The sequence below is a fragment of the Urocitellus parryii genome, chromosome 7 (assembly GCF_045843805.1).
Source record: "Urocitellus parryii isolate mUroPar1 chromosome 7, mUroPar1.hap1, whole genome shotgun sequence".
In the NCBI taxonomy this organism is placed as follows: domain Eukaryota; kingdom Metazoa; phylum Chordata; class Mammalia; order Rodentia; family Sciuridae; genus Urocitellus; species Urocitellus parryii.
The window spans coordinates 182,893,152-182,914,061 of record NC_135537.1 but is presented as its reverse complement, the minus strand read 5'-3'; the positions used below and the strand labels follow the sequence as shown (position 1 = coordinate 182,914,061).

Genomic DNA, 20,910 nt, shown 5'->3' with positions numbered 1-20,910 from the left:
GACCAGCAGCACCAGGGAGACAGGGAGACAGCCTGAGTTATGGGTAGCAGTGGGGGCCTCTGGCAGGGCCCGTGGGAAATGAAAGTTCTGGGGGTACACCTAAAGTTCTGGGGGGTACACCTAATGGAGCTGAAGGTGTTCCCAGGGTGGGGCTGCTGTCCTGGGCACACCGAAGGGTGGCAGGTAGTGCTGTCTCAACTTCTCTGTTCTGTGGGTTGTGACCCCAACAGAACAGGAGGGTTGACCAGAACCCCTGCCTGGTCTGACCTCAGCCACCTGAGGAGTCCAGTTCACTCTGAGGAAATCCAGAAGCCAAGGGTCACTGTCGTGTCCCTGCCAGCCTCGCCATGAACCTGGAGCCACCCAAGGCAGAGATCCGGCCACCCACGAGGGTGGTCGGAGGACCTGTTACCCCCAGGAAAGGACCACCCAGATTTAAGCAGCGGCAAACCAGGCAGTTTAAGAGCAAGCCACCCAAGAAGGGCATCCAAGGGTAAGCAGAGCTGGGGGGGGTCTCAGAAAGCGGTCCCCCAGGCTGCCCAGGAAGGGGAGATAGGGGCTAGGGAGGGGCTCAGCCACCTCGTTACTGGGGACAGGCAGTTTCCAAGGCTCTGAGCAAGCCAGAAATTCAGCCACTGCTTCACCTCAGGGATGTGTGTGCACCCCACCACCACATTCTCTAGGCACACACAATCATGTCACATCCCACGTGCACACCGAGAAGTGCTGCTTTTCATTGTGCAAGGAAGGCTGGCACTTAATGCTCACGGTTCTGGAGGCTGAAAGTTTTCCTGGTAGAGCTGCTCCCTCAAATCAGCCTCTGGTAAGGGCCCCGGGGCTACATCATAGTATGGTGGATGCTGTCATGGCAAGGCTGCCAGTGATAGGGACAGATCCCATGGTGAGACGGGACACCAGGCTCCTCTGTTCTGCAGAGTTACAGCCTATTAATCCCACTGACCTAATCCCCTTCCACTCGGCCCCTCTTAAAGACCTACCACCTCTCAATACCTAATTCTGGGGACCCAGCCTCCAGCGCCCAGCCTTCAAGCACAAGCCACATCCCAACCACACCAGCACACTTGGACACACTGCCCTCTGCCCACCCAAAAGTCCTCATGCTATGCTCTTGCCAAGGCACACACCCAACCCCTCGGCTCACTCCCTCTTTGCTGGGCCTCAGCCTGTGTTTGTGGAAGGGACTCCTCAGGCCCAGCGCAGCAGTGGGAGGTTGGGGAGGAGATCCACATCTCTGCCCACTGTGCTCCCAGCCTGGACCTGGTCTCCTGGGAGGGCTGGGTCCTGACCTTGGACCACTGTCCCTGACCGTTCTGTCCTTGCAGGTTTGGGGATGACATCCCTGGAATGGAAGGCCTGGGAACAGGTATCCCCCTGGCTAGTGTTATGCTGAGGGTCTTCCCAGGTCCCCCCAAGGCAGGCCTGGGGCCCACAGCCCCAGCAACCCCTGCTTCCCCCAGCTTCTTACCTAGGGCACTGTCCCCCTGGCCTGCCTCTGTCTCTTCCCCCAACGTCAAGCCTCAGTTCCCACTGAGTGGGGCTGTTCCCATGGGGGGAGCACATTTACCTGGCGTGAGGATGCGAGATCCTTGCTGCCCCTCCCCCTCAGCTGTCCACGACGGCATGTGGGAAAACAGGGAGATGGGGTGGGGGATTCCTGGGCTAGGGATCCTCTCTGACCACACGCTCCCTGCAGACATCACGGTCATCTGCCCATGGGAAGCCTTCAACCATCTGGAGCTGCACGAACTGGCCCAGTACGGCATCATCTAGCCAGACCTTCTGGGGCCTGCTGTGAGCCCTGCTCAGGATCCCTGCAGGGGCCCCTGCCCAGCAGGCACCTGGCCTCCAGGCAGGGTGATCTTAGGCCCTGGATGCTAGTTGCCAGGAGGCCCCCTCCCCAGGACACCCTGCTGACCTCCTGGAGACCCTGGCCCACCCCCAAGCCTTCACCTCCTCCTGACTGGAACAGAGAGAGAACCCACACGTGTCCCCCACTGTCAGCAGCCCCCTGTGCAGGTGAGGAGGACCCTCCCTCAGCTCTTCCAGCTGGCATGGGTGGGCCATGGTGGGTGTCTGGAGTCCTGCTTTGCAATGACAGAATGAGGCCCTTCATCATCAGCCTTTCCAAAATGACCCACCCTCCTTGTCTCCATACCATAATAAAATGAGCCTGTCCCTGCTTGCCTGGGGCACCTGTTTTGTTAGGTCAGACCCCAGGGTGAGGGCTGTGTGGGCAGGAATGCATGGAGGAAGGCTCAAGGCAGGGGTGGGGCAGGAGGGGCTGGCCTGGTGGAGAGAGTAAAAACCAGGGACAACCTGTCCCACTGAACCTTGGCCTGGAGGCCTCAGACTCACAAGCCATGCTGTGTCCCTCGCTTACTCCAGGGACCATGGTCAGTGACGCACGGGGTGGTCAGAGCAGGCCTCAGCAAGAAGGAGGGGGTGGACAGAGCCCCTGGCATCAGACACCATGAGGCAGGAGCTCTGTCTCCACCTCACACGGGAGGAAACCCAGGCCCCCAGTCTACACTGGGGCTGTGCCCACACACCTAGCACACATCCAGGGTGAGCTGGGTCTTCTGAAGACCCAGAGCACAGCAGCCAGGGCCACACAGCAGGACCCATACTGGCACTCGTGCCCCGGAGGCTGGATGGTTGCACTGGGTGCCTCCTCGGGGGGCTGAGGGTCGTGAGGTCCCTCCTGCAGCAGTGGCCAGATGAGACTCACAGAGTGCCCTCTGTGATTCCTCTTGCAGGACATCAGACGCGGGTTTCACTGCCCCTGGAGGTGAAGCCAGGGCAGGGCTGACAGAGATGGGGGAGTCTGGGGGCTGGGACTTCCCATTTTGACCAGGTGGTGGCTCCACCACATAGAAGTCCTCAGGCAGACACTTGAGATTGGCAGTTTACTGAATGAATTACACCTCCTCTAAAACAGACTTCTGGCAGAAGCCGGCCTCACCCTCTGTCGCACCAAGGACCAGAAGGGACCTCAGGTCAGGGAAGTGCTTGCAGTGAGGGGGTGGGGTCTGGGGGCGGAGCACAGGCAAGGCAGTGTGGAGTGGAAGAAGGGTGGGAGAGGCAAGAACACCCACCAGGCGCTCTTCCCACCAGCCAGAGGCAGACACGCCAGACATAAGCCACCGCAGCCTTTGCCAGGGCAGCCAGAGCTCAGTTGGGCAGGTGGCCAGTCTATCTGCCCTTGGGATGACCGGTGGCAGAGGCCAGAGGCCTGTGGGGCAGTGGCCTGGCAGGGGAGGAGGGGTGTTTCTCTGACCCCCAACCCTGCAGGTGAGAGAAGCCTGGAGCCCTGTCTATACCACAGCCTCTCCTCGGCTCTGCCTGGCAGGGAGGCCACACAGGAACCTGTGCTCACAGGGGACCAGCCTCCACAGCCTCCACTGTCTTGTGAGCAGCCAGGGCCTTCAGCAGCCAGGTGGCCAGCAGGAGCTCAGCTCCCTGGACCACCACGATGGCAATGGTACAGCCGCCCAGGGCCTGGATGTTCCTGTGCAGCCACTGCAGCATGGCAGGCCCGCAGCCCTCCAGGTGCACAACTTGTCTGGCCGCGTCCTCGTCCAGGCGCAGTGCCCCCAGACCACACTGGGTGTTCACCAAAGCCCCGTCTTCCCAGGGACGGATGCAGCAGGACGCAGGGAGGCTGCAGGCCTGCGTCCCAGGAGAGTTGCAATTAAAGGACCTGTAAGGTGCACCAAGCTCAGTCCTGAGCAGGTCATCTCCTGCGGGCTTTCAAACTCATGTCCACACACACAGACACACAGGAATGCAGGCCCACATGGGAACACATGCATGCACACACATGTGCGTGCACACACACACACACACACACACACACTTGCACACGCACATACAGCACCAGCTTCCCGGGCCCCTGTGCCTGACAGCCCTCTGCTCTTGCAGGCAGGCCTCGTGGCTGTCCGGCTGGAGGGGACTGTTCAGTGAGAAGGCGGAATGGACAGATAGTGTTTGAGGAGGTGAGACTTCCCTCCGCAGGGCTGCGAGTTCATCTGAACAGGCAGGGTTGAAGCAGAAGGTGGACAGAGTCCACCAGAGGCTTTCAGAACAGTGTGCACATCTCACGGGAAGTGGCAGCACTGAGCAGTGACAAGGGATGGGGACTGAGGGGAGCCTAAGGTGGTTGGGGATCACTACTGCAGGGGGTCTTGTGGCCATCTGACCTGGGTATCTCAGGGAGGACAGGCACTGTTCAGGGTGTCTGTGCACTGGGGGAAGCTGACAAAATAGATACCCAGGAGCAGTGCACAAAACTCTGCATTGAGCCTGGGGTGCAACTCTGTGGCTGGGCACTTGTCTTGCATGTGCAAGGTCCTGGTTTCCATCCCCAGCAGCATACACAAAAAGTAGTGCATCCTGTCCCCAGACAGACAGTTGTTTTGTTTTTGTTTTTTGTGGTACTGGGGATTGAATGCAGAGGTGCTTTGTGAGCCAGATCCTCAGCCCTTTTTATATTGAGACAGAGTCTCACTGAAGTTGCTGAATTGGCCTTTAACTTGAGCTCCTCTTGCCTCAGCCTCCTTAGTCACTGGGATTATAGGCCTTTGCCACTGCACCCAGCACAATGTTTAATCTCTCTCTCTCTCTCTCTCTCTCTCTCTCTCTCTCTCTCTCACACACACACACACACACACACACACACAGGAGGAAAAGCTGTGGAGTCATAAGCTAGGGTGACATCCTGAGTTAACCTGAAAGTTACTTTCTTTTGATGTTGAGACAGCCAACTGTTGAAGAAAAGTGAGCCAGTGGCCCAGAGACCGTCAGGTGCCCCTGCACTTCACAGGGGGGTGCACATTCATGTGTGAACTTATTTGGAGGTGAGTGTGTGGCTGAGGACCCATGAGTGCATATGCTTATACACAGGCAAAGCCCAGGAGTGCACCCTGTGAACCTGTGAGTGTGTGCACACAGTGTGGGCAATGTGAGCACATGTAGGTGAGTGTGAGCCCGCCGGCCGTGCCCCTCCTGCCCCACCAGGACTCACAGATTCTGCTGCCAGTCCTGGTAGGATGCCACCCCGCAGCACCGCAGCCCCAGCTGGACTTGGTCAAGGAGGAAGCGCAGGTCCGGGCTGTCCTGGTAGTGGGTGATGGCCACATGCAGGGTGTGCTCCAGGCTGTCCTGCAGTGGGCCCCAGAGGGCTGCCACCAGGGCCCCTGCCAGGGCCTCGAGCACCAGGAAGAAGAGGACAGCCCCGCAGAAGCAGCGCAGGAAACAGCTGTTCTCGCAGAGGGCACCCAGGCAGCCGAGCAGGCTCACCGTGCTGACTGCCAGTGCCCCCAGCACCAGCACCAGCGCGGGGTCTGGGGGCACGGTACCTCCCCAACTGCCCCCCAGAGACCCCTTGACAGCCAGGCCCCAGAGTCCCACAGCCAGGGCCAGCAGGGCTAGCAAGGAGAAGAGGAAGTTGGAGAGAAAGGACAGATACTTGAGGCAGCTGTACCCCGTGGGGAGGGAGGGGGCTGGGCCTCCCCCCAGGCCTTTCTTCCAGCCTTGGTGCTTGGCCCCTGAAGGACAGCGGCGGCGACTCCAGGCCCCCACCTGGTCCTCCCTAGGTGGAACAGTGTGGCTTGTGGTGGGTGATCTGTTTGTGAGGAGGGGAAGCTCCCAGTGGGCAGCATCCTGCAGAGGGAAGAGGAGCTCATGATGGTCAGCCAGGGGTGAGGCCTCAGCAGCAGGAGTCAGGGAGGACCAGGAAGCTGGATGTGGAGGGAACGGGAGAGAAGAGGCATGGGGGCCTTTGGGCTTGTCCCGCTGGGCTGGGCAGTAGAAGGGACAGCAAGGGTCCTGGTCTGCTGCTGGTGTGGGCCCAGCCTCCTTTAGAACAGAGCCATGACCATACCCTAAAAGGTCTGCAGTAAAGATTCATCAGGGTGGTGCTCAATAAATGCACTTTCTCCCCTTCCCTGCATACCTGTGCAATTCAGGGGCTGACTTGGGCCTTGCCCGGGCCTGACCTTTGTAAGTCAGGCACATGGCAGGCAAGGCTGTTTTTTCTGTGTTTGAAACAGATCTGTTTAAGTCAGCAGTGACTTTGTGTAGTCACAAAGGGGGCTTCCTCACCCAGGCCAAGAAAGGCAGGCCCGCAGAGAGGGGGTGGTCCGAGTGGCTGCCCTCCTGCCTCCCCCTCTGAAACCATTCTTACATCCCAGGATCTATAAGGTTGCTTCATCAGCTGAACCCTCACCAAGTGTGAATGCTAGATGGGCCCTGTGGTAGAAGATGCAGGAAGGGACAGGCCAGGGTCCTGTCTGCCTGGTTCCCAGGGCAGGGAGAAAGGTAGTCAGGAAACTGGGAAGGTCATCTGTAAGAGGCAGTGCCTTCCAAGGGGACACTTGGCCTTCTAGCAGGGTGCTCAGCCAAGCAGGCAGGCATGAGAGGGGCTTCCTAGCCTGTCTGCTGGGTAGGGAAGCCCCTCAAGTGTCCAGTTCTGCTGGTGAGAACTAAGAAGCTGTGGCCCGGAGCCTGGACCAGGATCCCATGCCAAAGGGTGCTACCAGGGCAAAGCTGTCTGACTGCACTGAGATCTGTGTACTCAAACTCGAGCGGAGCTGAAGGGAATCATCACCCCCTTCCCGGGGTCCCTGCAGATCAGTAGGAGCAAAGAGACAGGCTGCTGGAGCCCAGCTGGCTGGACTGGTGCTCTCTGAGGCAGTGGGCATCCACAATTGGCTTCAAGGAATCTTGGTCTTCCCCTTCTGCTATGCGCTGGGCCAGACTTGCCCCCAGGTCCACAAGACCGGCCAGAGGCTGGCATCAGACTGAGAGAACCACAGCAGTGGGCAGAGAGCTGGCACCTGATTAGTGAAGCCCCCAACCCCAATTTCAGCAGCTTGTCCTCTGGCATCTGCCCAGAAAAGGTCTCAGCAAACAAGGCTGGGTGGGTTGGGAGCTGGGCCACCCTGGTAGGGATTCAGGGGGAAGCTTTCCACCTCAGAGGCCATGGGCACTGGCTTACCTGGGAGAGCAAGGGGCTCCTTTCCCCTTCTTCCATCCCCTATGCCAGGAGAAAAATCCTTCAGCACAGAGCTAGCCCAGGCGGCTGGCCCTGCGGTGCCACTGTGCTCCTGGGCTACTCTGCAAGCTGTGAGCCCCTCGCGCTTGCCAGAGTCACAGTGGGATCATGTGAGGAGTCACACTCTAGAGTTAGGGCGGCCCCTGCTTGTGCAGGGGTAGATGGTCTTTCTTCTTGGCCCTGAATCCTTTTTTTTTTTTTTTTGGTGTGGGAGATTAAACCAGGGACTTGTGAACCCAAGGCAAGCACTCTACCAACTGAGCTATATCTCCAGCCCTTTGGCCCTGAATTCTTGGCCTGGCTTTACGGATCCCCTCAGCTCTTCACAGAGCTGATGAGTACAGCTGCTGGGGTGTGTGCCTCGTGGCTCTGACCCAGGGCCCTTTTTTTTCATGGGTTTCAGTTTTGCAGTTTCACTGGCTGCTTCCTCAGCTCCCCAGGAGATCAGACCCACAGAAATTGGTTCACTGTACCAATCCCAGTGGACCACCAGAGTCTAAGTGCCAATTTATTTCCCCAGCATATGCATTGCAAGGAAGGAAGAGCCACCTGTCAGTTACGTTCTTCTCGGTGGTAAGGTACCAGGTTTACAGTTCCACCCTCTGAGCCTCTCAGGAGCAGGACTTTGTCAGGGTCATTGTTGGGTCCTTGCACCTGGGATAAGCCTGGCCACATATTCACCAGGTGGACAAAAGTATATTCTGGGCTGGGGATGTGGCTCAAGCAGTAGCGCACTCGCCTGGCATGCGTGTGGCCCGGGGTTTGAGCCTCAGCACCACATACAAAGATGTTGTGTCCGCTGAGAACTAAAAAATAAATATTAAAAAAATTCTCTCTCTCTCTCTCTCTCTCTTTAAAAAAAAAAAGTATATTCTGAGGCTCTCAAGACTGGATCCCCACCCACCACCAGCTCTAGGCACACCCGGGACTCCCTGGGCTTCCTGGGGTGTGGGATCATGATGGTCCCACAGGTCCTCTGGAAGCCTCAGGGGAGGGGTGTCAAGGAGCCTCCTGCCCATGTGCTTTTATGGCAGGAGGAAGGGTGGCCTGCAGATCTTTTGCACATCCCGAGCCCCCCACCCCACCATGGGCTTCTATCTTTGCCATTCAAGGCTCCTCCTCTCTTGGAGCTTCAGGGCCACCATTGTTCTTTTTTGAAGTACTGGGGATTGAACCCAGGGTCCACCACCATTGCCCTTGGTCATCACTTTATAATCCAGCCAAATGGACTGCTTTCTGGCTCCATTGGCTGCACCTGGGTGCCTTGACCTTGGTCATCCCTGAAGAACCCTTCTTGCACTGTCATGATTGGCAAGAGCTCTCCCATGTTCTCAGCCAGCTTTAGACTACCTCCTCCATGTAGGCCTCCTCTGCAGTCCAGGGAGCAGTAGTCTGCCCTCCAGTCACACATTTCATTCTTTTTTATTTTTTGGTATTTGAAATTGAACCCAGGGGTGCTTAACCATTGAGCCACATTATTTTTATTTTTTTATTTTGAGATAGGGTCTTGCTAAATTGCTTAGGGCCTTGCTAAGTTGCTGAGACTAGCCTTGAATTTGCTCTTCTCCTGCCTCAGCCTGTCAAGATGCTGGGATGACAGGTGTGTGCCACCAAGCCTGGCTCCAGTCACATTTTATATAATTCCATTATGTAAAACATTTACTGTTGGGTTCAGGTGTGGCTCAGTGGTAGGACACTTGCTTATCATGTACAAAGACCTGGGTTCCATCCTCAGCTCTGCTAAATAAATAAATAAATAATAAACAAACAAACAAATAAATAAATAAGAGTTCTTGACATGCTATGACATGGATGAAGCTTAAAAACACTGTAAATTACATAGGCTGTGTGCAATGGTGCATGCCTGTAATCCCAGAGGCTCAGGAGGTGGAGGTAGGAGGATCGCAAGTTCAAAGCCAGCCTCAGCGATTTAGGGAGGTGCTAAGCAACTCAGTGAGACCCTGTTTCTAATAAAATACAAAATAGGGCCGGGGATGTGGCTCAGCAGCTAAGTGCCCCTGAGTTCAATTCCCGGTACCCCACCCCTCCCAATTTATAACTGACAGGAGAAAGTGGGAAGTAGACATGGAAGGAGAGGTCAGACAGATTCTAGGTGGTTGAGAAAGTGGAGAATCACAACATCATTCAAACAAGATGGACTTTATTCAAAATGTGCTCAAAATCATTCTCTGTGTTGAGCTGGGCTGTGGCTCAGCAGTAGAGCAAGATTGTCTAGTATGTGCGAGGCCCTGGGTTCCATCCCCAGCACCTATTATTTGTGTTAAGACTTGGCATAGCGCTGTGTCAAGCACTTCACCAGACGTGTCCTCCATCTTGACAACCCACACATCTAGAGCCCAAAAAGCTGCTCCCCCCGCAGGAATCCCAACAAACCCAATGACTGGGCTCTGGCTGGTGTTTCAGTGGGTGACTCTCAGGCAGTCCTCTCATTCCCTCAGTGCTTATTCTGGGTCCAGCCACCTTTGGACCTTGGCTGCCGCCACAGGGCATTAGCCTTCTGCCCCTTCCTTAGTGTCCACTCTCCATTCAACCTCCAGAAGAGCCTCAAAAATGTAACAGAAAGCAAGTCTCTCAGCCCTCCAAAGGCTTCCCACCAATCGACGCCTTCCTATGTCTGGCAAAGCTCTTCCTGATATGCCTCCCCTCAACCCCACTGCCTGCTGCCTCACTGGCCCTCTTTGTCCTGGATCACCCAAGGGCACCTCAGGCTGCTTCACGTGTGCTTTCCCCTCCTCCCACACTGCTCTTCCTTCAGACTCCTGCCAGCATACTTTGTCGGGGACTCTGCTCAAACCTCCCCTTCTAGGAGGTCTTTCTTGATCTTCTTCTGGTGATGGAACACAGGGACTTGAATAGACACTATATTCCACTGAACTACACTCCCAGCCCTGCCCATCTTATTTCAAATAGCTTGGCACTGTCCCCAGTCTGCTCTGCCTTGGTAAGTATTGCAACCTGACATTACAGATGGGCACGGTGATCTGCCTGCTGGTAAGTCCTACCAGGACAGAGGTCTATCTCCTTTCTGCTCTATCACCAGTGTAAAAGTCGCACCACACACCGGGAAAGCAGTCGGCACATTTTTGTGGATTTCATGAATCAGCCAAATAACTGCTGAAGTGGAAGTTGGAGAACACGTTATCAACACTGACATCGCGATAATAATGACTATGTCAAGGAAATTAAGAGGTGGGTGTGGGGAGGAAAGGAGAATACAGTTTAATTTTCAAATAAGTACGATCTGAAATTGAACAATGAGGTTCAATGAGGCCGTCGCCGGGCCCCTCGGGGAGAGCCGGGCCCAATGAGGTTTCAAAAGCTCCCAGAGACTCGTGACTTTTTTTTTTTTCCATAATCATACACGAGATTAGCTACAAAATTCGCAGGTCCCAGGACATCTGAAAGTTAAGTGTCAAAACGGAGCATGAAACCAAGACCAAGGCCTCCGAGCAGCGAAGACTCGGCCGGTGGACCGCACTGAAGCCGGTCCTGGAACATCTACATGAACTAAAAAGCGTTTTAAATTCTCTGGAGTGCTGTTTCCCTCCGTAGAACCCACCCAAGGTTATTCTGGCGTGAGATTTCCGGCGCGCGTCTCTTCCGGGTCTTTACGGTGCCGCCCGCACTGACGTCTCTCAGACACCTGCTGCGTCGAGCCGCCGGGCCTCGGCGGCGCGGCCTGCGCCTGCGCGCGGCCGTGGTGGGGGGCCGGAACTCGGTTTCGGCCCTGCGCGCCCGGCGGAGCTGATTAGGCGACGCACCGGACGCCGGCGACTGGCTGAGCCGGGCGGCGAAGCTGGAGCGGCGGTGGCGGCGGCGGCGGGAGGCCGGGGCCGGGGCCGGGGCTGAGGCCGGGGCTGCGAGGCCCTTGGGACGGCAGGGGGCGGCGGCGGCGGCCCGGGGCCCGAGCGCGGAGGCCGGAGCGGCCGCCATGTCCGAGAGCATCGTGAGTGCGGCGGGCGGGAGCTGCCGGGATGAGGCAGCAGATTTGCCGGCGCCGCGGCGGGGCCCTCCGCGCCCGCGCTCGGCGTCCGGCCGGCCCTGTCCCGGCCACCGGGGAAGGCCAGCGGGCGCAGGCGCGACTCCGCGGCCTGCGGGTGCGCCCCTCCGGCCGTCGCCGGGCCCCTCGGGGAGAGCCGGGCCCAAGGCGGCGGCGGGGAGCGCCCAGGGCCTGGCTGCCCGGCGCAGGGCGGACTCGGCCGCCCGCTTAACAGGAGTGAGAAAAAAGGGTGATTTCACCTCTGCCCGACGTTAGGGATCGCCAGGCTCCTCTTCCTCTGAAAGTGAAAAATGTCAGTGCAAATTCGAGGGGAAAAAAACAGAGAGACCGTCGCTGGTTCACTTGGGGAGTTTCCCCTCCAGCGTAGACGTGGGCAGGGAGGTAGAGTCCGGTGGGGCAGTTGTGGAGCATTCGGAATTTCTGGGGTGGCAAAGCAGAGTTCAGCCTTCAGCCCTGGGAAGCCTCGCAGCTGTGCCGGGTATCCTGAGGCGCTTCGCTTCTTCTTTCTGGATGTCTTGGTCTCTGGGAAAATTCAGCTTTTGCATTTAAGGCTTTTCTCTAAGGGTTGCCTCTCCGTCCTTACGGCTCGCTTTAGGGCTCCCTGTCCCCTCGGTGTTTCCCTGCTTGCAGATGGTGCATGAATTCGTGTTCCAAGAGAAACCTCAGAAACACTCCTTTTAAAAATAAAGTTTTACTGTCATTGGTGACTTGCCTAGAAATAGGTTAGGGTTAACAGTCAGATCTACTTTCAAACTTTCTATTTAGTTTAATAAAAATTTTTTTACTGAGTCAAAGCAACCTTGTACAGGCAAGACCATTTTCCACTAGTGAATGTAGGCTGGGCTCCCACAGATAGCTTTGTGTGTCTGTAATAGAGTCTTTCAGGTTGTGAGGGATTAAAGTTGACCTTTCTTCTGACATTGAGTTTAGAAGTTTAAAAACTTTTTTTTTTTTTTTTAATTCAAAGGGAAGTCTCTTGAAAATCCCTGTGGGGATAATGAGTTTTATGAAGAATTTTGGGCTGATTTTTTATCTTTTTTTGAAATTTTTTTATGATACTGGGGATTGAACCCAGTGGCGCTTTACCACTGAACTACAGCCCCTGCACTTTTTATATTAGTTTGAGACAGGGTCTTGTTATGTTGCCCAGGCTGGCCTCAAACTTATGATCTTGCTGCCTTGATCTCCTGAGTCACTGAGCTTATATGTGTTCATCAACACACCTGGCTCATTTTCTTTTTTTTGACACAAAATCTATCTATGTTGCCAAGACTGGTCTCAGACTCTTGGATTCAGGTGATACTCAGCCTCCTGAGCAAATGGGACTATATGCATGTGCCACTAAGTCCAGCCTAATTTTCTCACAAATAGGGAAACCTAAGTTACTAAGAGGCTGTGGCCAGGTCTGTCTCTTCTCTGTATTTTGCTTTGTAGCTGTCAGGGTCTAAGCCAGTATATTCCTCAGTACAAGTTATGCTTGTTTTTTGTTAAACCCAAATGCTGCAAAGACAAATGAAAGTTATTAAAAAATGAGAAGGTCATTCTGTATAGTAGAATCTATGTTGTTATTAATTAGTTCCAGTGGAATAGACAAAGTCCAATAGACCTTAATCCACTCTGATGTTTTATAGGGTATCGTTGGAACTCTTTTTTTGGACAATGTCTTTTTGACTTTTTCATCTGCAACAGGTTTTTTTTTTTTTTTTTTTTTTTTTTTTTAAGTACAGTGACTGCTGAGAGGAGAGAGGAAAGAATACAAGGTTTGCGTTTTCTGGCATGTTCCTATGTCTCCTCTCCCACCCCTCAGGGTTTGGCAAGAGCTGCCCTGTTTGTAGCAGGGCATGCCAGTTCATGCTCCCTAACTAGAATGGGAGCTGGCACAGTGGCAGCATAATGTACCCTCAGAAGGGCTTGATAACATAAAAATCAAGTCCTAGAAAGTAATGCCCTCCCTTGTCCAGTAGCTGTGCAGTCCTTCTATCCTTTTCCAGCTTGCTATGAAAATGTTTTTAAAAACCTAAAGTTTGGGGCTGGGGTTGTGGCTCAGAAGTAAAACGCTTGCCTAATATGCATGAAGCACTGGGCTCGATCCTCAGCACCACATAAAAATAAAAGATATTGTGTCCACCTATAACTAAAAAGTAAATATTAAAAACCCCCCAAAGTTTACAGTGGTGTTTAAGATCTTAATTTCTTTAACTTCACTCTTTTTGTTAAATAAATTAGGCTTTCTGTGATTCTTATATGTGTCAGCCTAATTAATGTCTATGCATATAACAAAGTGAGATTCCAGTTATTTGCTGGGTGTGGTGGCACATGCCTATAATCCTAGCAGCTTAGGAGGCTGGGGCAGGAGGATCGAAAGTTCAAAGTCAGCCTCAGCAACCACGAGGTGCTAAGCAACTTAGTGAGACCCTGTCTCTAAGTGAAATACAAAATAGGGCTGGGGAGTGGCTCAGTGGTAGTGCTTTTGCTTCATATGTGTGAGACACTGGGTTTGACCCTCAGCACCACATAAATATTTAAAATAAAGGTATCATATCCCCCCACCAAAAAATAAAAAAGAATCCAGTCATTCATAATTTGTGGTGGGTCTTTTGAGTTTTGGGGTTCCTCCTGGGACTTTGATCCTTGCTGGGATCATACCCAGCTCTTTCATGTCACTCTGTGCCAATGCAGAAGTATGTGTGCCTCCTGGGCTGGGGCTGGGGTTGGGGCTCAGTGGTAGAGCACTCGCCTGGCACGTGCGAGGCACTGGGTTCGGTCCTCAGCACCACATACAAATAAATAAAATAAAGGTGTTATTAAAAAAAAAAAGACAGTGTGACAGGAGCTAGGGCTCAGACTAGAGCATTTGCCTGGCTTGTGTGAGGAAGTGGGTTTGATTCTCAGTACCATGTATAAATAAATAAAAAGTCTATCAATAATTAAAGAAATATTAAAAAAAAGAAGTGTGTGTGCCTCCTAAGTTTGAGGAGAGAGAAGATTTCAGATGTACCTTTATAAATAAAGATTAAATATTGAACTTGTATTTTGGGGGGTGAAACTCTAAGGATTTCTCTTAGACTGCTCTCTGTGTTAATGAACCTCATCCCTCTGCTTCCTCCTAGGAAGATTTGAATTGGGTATTGAGGGGATGGCAGGATTTGGTTTTCGGTTTCAATGACCCCAATGTTGAAAAACTGCAAATGTAAGTTTTGGTGATAAATCAGGCCTCACTAGGCTGTGCACTAACCATCTTGTGTCATTTATAACAGATAATCCGTGTCCAGTCTCCAGATGGGGTCAAGCGGATCACAGCAACGAAGAGAGAAACAGCTGCGACATTTTTGAAAAAGGTGTGAGCATTTACCTTAAGCTGCCACCCAGAACACTCAGGCTGAGCATTTACCTTTCAAGGTCCAAGGTCTTGTTCATTGTTCACCCCCCAACTGTTTCCACCTGTGTTTTCTCTTTTCCACATTTCCTCTCTTAATCTTTTTTTTTTTTTTTTTTAAAGAAGGCGTCTTGCTAAGTTGCTCAGATTGGCCTCAAACTTATGATCCTCCTGCCTCAGCCTCCTGATTTGCTGGGATTATAGTAGTATACCACTGCTATAATACACAACTTGGTCACAACTGATCACTGCTTAAAATGTAGGACCAAAAGCCAAACTATTTTGCAGGAATAATATTTATGAAAGTGAAGATTTGGAGGGGAATTGTTAAAGGGTAATTGTTAAAAATGTGTAGAATGATTCTATTCTGTGTTGTCCTTCAGGGCTGGGGTTGTGGCTCAGCGGTAAAGCGCTTGCCTCACCGTGCAAGACTCTGGGTTCGATCCTCAGCACCACATAAAAATAAATAAGTGAAATAAAGATATTGTGTCCAACTGCAACTAAAAAAAAAAAAATTGTAGAATGATTCCACTGTGTTTCAGGGAAATTAAAGGCATATACATTTCTGTATAAGCACAGAAAGTGAGTGATGTGAAACATCTGGGTGTGATTCCAGCAAGGATCGAAGTCCTAGGAGGATCCGAAGTTTAAGGCCACCCTGGGCAATTTATCACGACGCTGTCTCAAAATAAAAAGGGGCTGCTCTGCCAGGTGTGGTGGCGCATGCCTGTAATCCCAGCGGCTCAGGAGATTGAGACAGGAGGATCATGAGTTCAAAGCCAGCTCAGCAATGGCAAGGTGCTAAGCAACTCTGTGAGACCCTGTTTCTAAGTAAAATATAAAATAGGGTTGGGGATGTGGCTCAGTGATCCAGTGCCCCTAAGTTCAATCCTCAGTAACCTCTCCCCCCAAAAAAAGAAAACCCCAAAAGGGACCCGGGTCTTTTTTATTTTGAGATGGGGTCTTATTATAAAAGAGCAAGCTCAGTGGTAGAGTGCTTGCCTAGCATACACATGGTCCTGGATTCAATGTATGTGTGGTACTGGGGATTGAACCCAGGGTCATATGCATGGTGAGCAAGTGCTCCACCACTGAGCTACCCAGCCCTTTTTTATTTTTTATTTTGAGATAGGGTCTTGCTAAATTGCCCAGGCTAGCCTCAAACTTGAGATCCTCCTGCCTCAGCCTCGAGAGTAGCTGGGATTATAGGTGCTTGCTACCATGCCTGTCCTAATTAAGTTTATATCACTAATTCCATCTTAAAAGCCAGGTACAGGGCAGGGGTTTGGGCTCAGCGGTGGAGCGTGTGCATAGTGTGTGCAGGCTCTACATTCAATCCTCAGCACCATATAAAAATAAATAAGTAAAGTTATTGTGTCCAACTACAACTAAAAAATAAATATTAAAAAAAAAAAAAAGGCCAGCATCAGCAGCATTCATGAGGCAGGAAGATTAATCGAGTCTAGGAGCCTGAGGCCAGCCTGGTCAATATAGCTCTCATCTGGGGGGTGGGGGTGGAGGTGGGGTTAGCGTATTGTAGACTTGGAGAAGCCTTTGTAACTCCTACCTGGAGTCACTCCTGACCTGCATCATTTTTTTGTCAGAATTTCCGTGATGAGTCTTTTTTTAACCAGGCACATCATTTTGTTTAGTGGGGTAGTTCCATGTGGTAGTTCTGAGTTATCCTCATAATCCCCATCCTGCTTGCTTTTCCTGTGTACTCTCCAGGTCTGCTTCTGTCTGATGTTTCTCCTCAGCCTGGTCTATCTGGACGTGCTGGTGGCACTCTGAGGTTTTGTTGACCTAAAGTTGTTTCCATTTTACCTTGTTTGAGGGTTGTTTTCACCAGATGGAGAATTCTGATTCACCAGGCTTTTATTTCCCCATTTGAAGATGTTCCATCATTTTCTGGTCTCCACTGGTTTCTGGGATTCACTGGTTTGTCTTTGACGTACCCAGCAAAAATTTTCTTTATATTTATCCTACTTTGGTTTTCTGAACATCCTGGATTTGTTGTTTGATGTTTTTTAACTTCGGTTTTTGGCCATTCTCCTTCTCTCTTTTTTGTTGCCGTTGGGGATTTAGCCCGAGGTGTTTTACCACTGAGCTACATCCCCCTGGGTGCCACCTTGCCTGGTGACCACTTTCTCTTGAACTTCTCTGCCTTATCCTCACTCATCTCCTGGTGGTCATTTGTGACTGTCCTGAGGCTGCCTCAAGTTCTGTTTGGTTTTCTTTCAATTACATCTTCAGATCATGTAGTTTTATGTCACCTCTAGAAAGGTTCTTTTCTCTTTGTGTCACCACTTATCTAAGTCTGCCCCATCTGACGGTAAGATCCCTGATGGCAGGGAGGGACCTTGCCTTTTTAAATTCAGTGTTGTGTTCTCAGCACCCAGAACTCTAGCCCAGGAAGGAGGACTGTTTCCTATTCGTTGAATGAATGGATGAATGTTCCCAGTATCTCACAAAATGCCTGGCTTAGTGGATATTTCTTACTGAATTTGCAGTATTTTGCATTCTTATTTTCTCTCTGTAGTTTGGTTTCACAATTGAATTGAGTTTTTATAGTTGATTCAGAAGTAGAAATTAATCTCTTCACTCATGGCTGTGACTCTTGCTCGTTTCAAGCTCTTTTTTTGGTATTAGGCATTGAATCCAGGGGTGCTTGACCATTGAGCCACACCCCCAGCCCTTTTTATATTTTCTTTTGAGACAGGGCTTACTGAATTGTTGAGGCTGAGCTTGAACTTTAAGTTTTCCTTCCTCAGCCTCCTGGTTGCTGGGATTACAGGTATACACCGCTGTATCAGACTCTTCAGTGGTGTTTGATGGATGGGGTTGCGTATAGTGAAATTGAAACATTTTACTAAATCTCTGTTGTTTTGGGGCTTGTTGTAGGTTGCAAAGGAGTTTGGCTTCCAAAACAATGGCTTTTCAGTGTACATCAATAGAAACAAGACTGGGGAGATAACGGCATCGTCCAGCAAATCCCTCCACTTGCTAAAAATCAAGTAAGTGCTCACCTAGGAGAACACAGGGAACGGGAGGAATCACCACCTCTGATCGACCTGGGGCTGCCCAGATCTTGCCTATCTCCTCACTACTTCACTTATGGTCCTGCTAACTGCTAGCACTATAGGTGGTTGTGTTGCTCTGCAGGTGTGAAGCATTCAGACTGGGTCGCCTGTTGAGTGGGTTTGTTATTGCTTTGGGTTTTTTTGAGATAGGGTCCCTCTGACTTGTTCAAATTGGCCTCAAACTTGCCATCCTTTTACCTCAGCTTCTCAAGTAGCTGCAGTCACAGGCATCATCCCCTGCTCTGGGCTCTGGTTGTGTGTCACCAAGGAGAGGGTTATAGTCTTGGATTCCTGTCCACACTCAGCTGCCTGTCCAGAGGGAAGGACCTTGGAGGCAGCTGTGTGTGGCAGTTACACCTCACCAGCCTGCTTGCTGGGATGGAGGACCTCATCCATGATTGATTGATTGATTGATTGATTTCTTTCTTTCTAACGTTCTTTTAGTTATAGATGGACACAATACCTTTATTTATTTAACTATCCATCCATCTATCTATCTATCTATTTATTTATTTATTTAATGTGGTGCTGAGGATCGAATCCAGTGCCTCACATGTGCTAGCAGAGCACTCTGCCACTGAGCCACAGCCCCAGTCCCCTCATCCGTGTTTCTAATGGTGGTCTTGACTTTCTTGAGGCTCTGTAGATCTTTCTCCACTGTCTTCTGGCTCTGTTTCTGGTGCTCAGAGTGCACTGTGATTCTAACCGGAGTTCCTTTCTAGCTGGCGTATATTTTTTGTTCTTGCTGGTTTTTTTTTTTTTTTTTTTGGACTGTAGTGGGGATTGAACCCAGGGGCACTCTACCATCAAGGTACATTCCTTGCCTTTTAAATTTTATTTTGAGACAGGGTTTTGCTAAGTTGCTGAAAAGCTTTCCTTGAATTTGTAATCCTCCTGCCTCAGCCTCCCGCATATGTGGAATCACAGGTGTGGGCACCACCATGTTCAGCTCCTTCCAACTGCTTTTGAACTGGAGATTTCACTTAGGGGCACTTGACCACTGAATCATACCCTCAACCGTCAACCCTTAGAGTCTTGCTGTGTTGCTCAGGGCGTTGGTAAGTGGCTGAGGCTAGCTTTAAACTTGAGATCCTCCTGCTTCAGTCTCCAGAGTTGCTGGGATTACAGGCATGTGCCACTGTAACTGGCTATTTAAATGTAAAACTTGAAAAAAAATTCTTAAGTTGACAAAAAAAAATTGTACACACTTATGAAATGTATGGTTTTGGTGTATATATACATTGTATCATTCAATTCAAGGTAAGTATGTCTAGCTTCTCAAATATGGATGATTTCTTTATGATCAGAACTTTTAAAATACCTTCTTCTGGTTTTTTGACCAACCTTTCCCCATCCCTCCCTCCTGCTCTTCCCCAGAGTCTGGTAACCATTATTCTACTGTCCACTTCTACGAGATCAGCTTTTTGTGTGTGGTGGGGAGGGACTGGAAATTGAGTCCAGGGCCTCACACATGCTAGGCAAATGCTCTGCGACAGCTACAGTCCCAGCTCCAAGTCCAACTTGTTATAATATGCAACATTTTAAACGTATGTAAAAGTAAACACAATACATGGAGGAATCCATAGTCCCTTCCCTCAGCTTAAGGGACAATTAATTCATGGCCACTTTTGTCCTACCTGTGCTACTGTCCACCTCCCATATCTTTCATTGTTTGGTGTTTCTCCCTCCTCCCTTTTATTATTATTATTATTATTATTATTATTTTTTAATGGTGCTGGGGATTGAACCCAGGGCCTCTTGCGCACCAGGCAAGCATTTTACCACTGAGCTACATCCCTGCCCCTCCCCTTTTTATTATTTAATTAGGTGCTGAAGCCTAGGGCAGCATGTGTTGATGTGTTTGGGCTTGTTCAAATTGGCCTCAAACTTTCCATCCTTTTACCTCAGCCTCTCTTTGGGTGGGCACCATCACACGCAGGTCAAGATGGAGGGTGCTGCAGCTATTCTGGGGTAGCTCTTTTTATTTTTTATCTTGAGACAGGGTCTTACCTTTTTAAAAACAAAAAAACCCAGGATCTTCTTGTTGCCCAGGCTGGCCCTAAACTCTTGGGCTGAAACGATCTTCCTGCCGACCTCCCGAGCGCTGAGACTGTAGCTGGAGTCCCCCGTGCCTGGCCGTCTTCACTTCTGTTTCAAAGTCTGGTTTCCTTCCCCTCTGTCTGTAGGTATCGAATGCTCAGGGCCATGCTGTCCACAACTCCTTCCGGAAAATTTCTCTTTTGCTCTTTGCGTTTTGCTTCTGCGTGTTGCGATTCAAGCACTGAGTCCTTGGCCTACCTCTCAGTCTTTGTGCTGTCATCTCTGCCCATCCTTGCTCAGAGTGCTTGTTTCTTTTGTGTTTATGGGGTTTTAGTTTTAGAGGTTACGTTTGACCAAACTTGGGGAATTCTAAGGGTTTAATGGCTCTTTTGCAGAGAAGGCTCCTGTTTATTTTTGTGGGCACAAGGGGAGCTGTGGAGCCAGGACTCCTCACAACTCTTACCATTGGGTTTTGGCCTAGGTTTCTTCCAGGACGCATGGCCCACTACCCCTGGGACCCTTGGAGGTGGCTTTTTCCATACTGTGTGGAGGGAGGCAGGCAAGATTTCTCTTTGTGTTTTGAGCCTGTGGCTTTCCCCAGTTGTTCAGATGTCCTTCTGATTTCACATGGAAGTTTCAGGCTCAGCAGCCCACCTGGGACAGGGAGGCTCATGGCCTGTCTCTTGTTGTTCATTGAATGACTGTAGGTCCAAAACCCTGAGTTCTTGATCACAGCCTTGGCCCTGTGGCAGCTCTGAATTGTATCTCCTGGTTTTGTTAGCTGTACTGCTGGATTTTGGACCCCTGGGGATTTCCTTTACTTTCTTTAGAGCTCACTTTGTTTTTAGGGTATATTTGTTAAAATTTACCTCAAGTCTGGGCCAGGACTTTGTAGCTGGAGGCTGTTTAGGACTTCTTAATGCGCTGTTAGAAACAGAAACCTCTGATTACAAGTTGGTAGTTTTGTCACCCTTGAGCTATAGAGCAAGGCCGAGGCCAGAGCGGCTCCCTTGTGTTTTGCAGTGCACAAACCTCGGGTTAGCTCTCCTGGCCACTGATCTCCCTTCAGGTTGCTCCTCAGTGTGTGGTGGGCCATCCTGTCAGTCGTCTCTCCTGTCCTCCTGGACAGCCAAGTGTCTGCTAGGTGGTTCATGCAGCCTCTCTTCAGGGCTGGCCCTGTTTCACTGCTGTGCGGCACCTTGGTCCACGTGACCCGCAGAGCTACTGTGAACAGCCTGTGAGTTGAAATGCTCACTGGTCTCTACTCAGCTTCCTCAGATGACCGTGTGTGTCTGACCATTACACACAGAGTGACAGC

At 51.2% G+C, this 20,910-nt stretch overlaps 3 protein-coding genes and 1 non-coding gene across 5 annotated transcripts in view; 2 read left to right on the top strand and 2 right to left on the bottom strand.

Annotated features, from left to right (window-relative positions):
• The first annotated feature begins 347 nt into the window (after positions 1–347).
• Pde6g (phosphodiesterase 6G) lies at positions 348–1,791 on the top strand. The gene is made up of 3 exons (XM_026410815.2): positions 348–493; positions 1,344–1,384; positions 1,715–1,791. The coding sequence occupies exons 1-3, from the start codon at positions 348–350 to the stop codon at positions 1,789–1,791; spliced, it is 264 nt and encodes an 87-aa protein (XP_026266600.2).
• Positions 1,792–3,393: 1,602 nt separating this feature from the next.
• On the bottom strand, positions 3,394–11,029 carry Tspan10 (tetraspanin 10). The gene is made up of 3 exons (XM_026410760.2): positions 10,709–11,029; positions 5,045–5,682; positions 3,394–3,721 (listed from the first exon to the last, which is right to left on the bottom strand). Exons 1-3 carry the CDS (start codon positions 11,027–11,029, stop codon positions 3,394–3,396), a joined length of 1,287 nt encoding a protein of 428 aa, XP_026266545.2.
• Positions 10,931–20,910, top strand: part of Nploc4 (NPL4 homolog, ubiquitin recognition factor) — a 45,707-nt gene continuing 35,727 nt past the window's right edge. Inside the window, exons 1-3 of one of the 2 annotated variants that reach the window (XM_026410717.2) lie at positions 10,931–11,042; positions 14,354–14,434; positions 17,374–17,486. In XM_026410717.2, coding sequence (XP_026266502.1) covers positions 11,028–11,042; positions 14,354–14,434; positions 17,374–17,486 — 209 coding nt within the window. In that variant the 5' untranslated portion in view covers positions 10,931–11,027. Of the gene's footprint in view, positions 11,043–14,353; positions 14,435–17,373; positions 17,487–20,910 lie in introns of those variants that run through there. The other variant, XM_026410718.2, reaches the window with a different exon arrangement.
• On the bottom strand, positions 19,280–19,351 carry Trnat-ggu (transfer RNA threonine (anticodon GGU)). The gene has a single exon. It is a non-coding gene; the product is annotated as a tRNA-Thr (tRNA).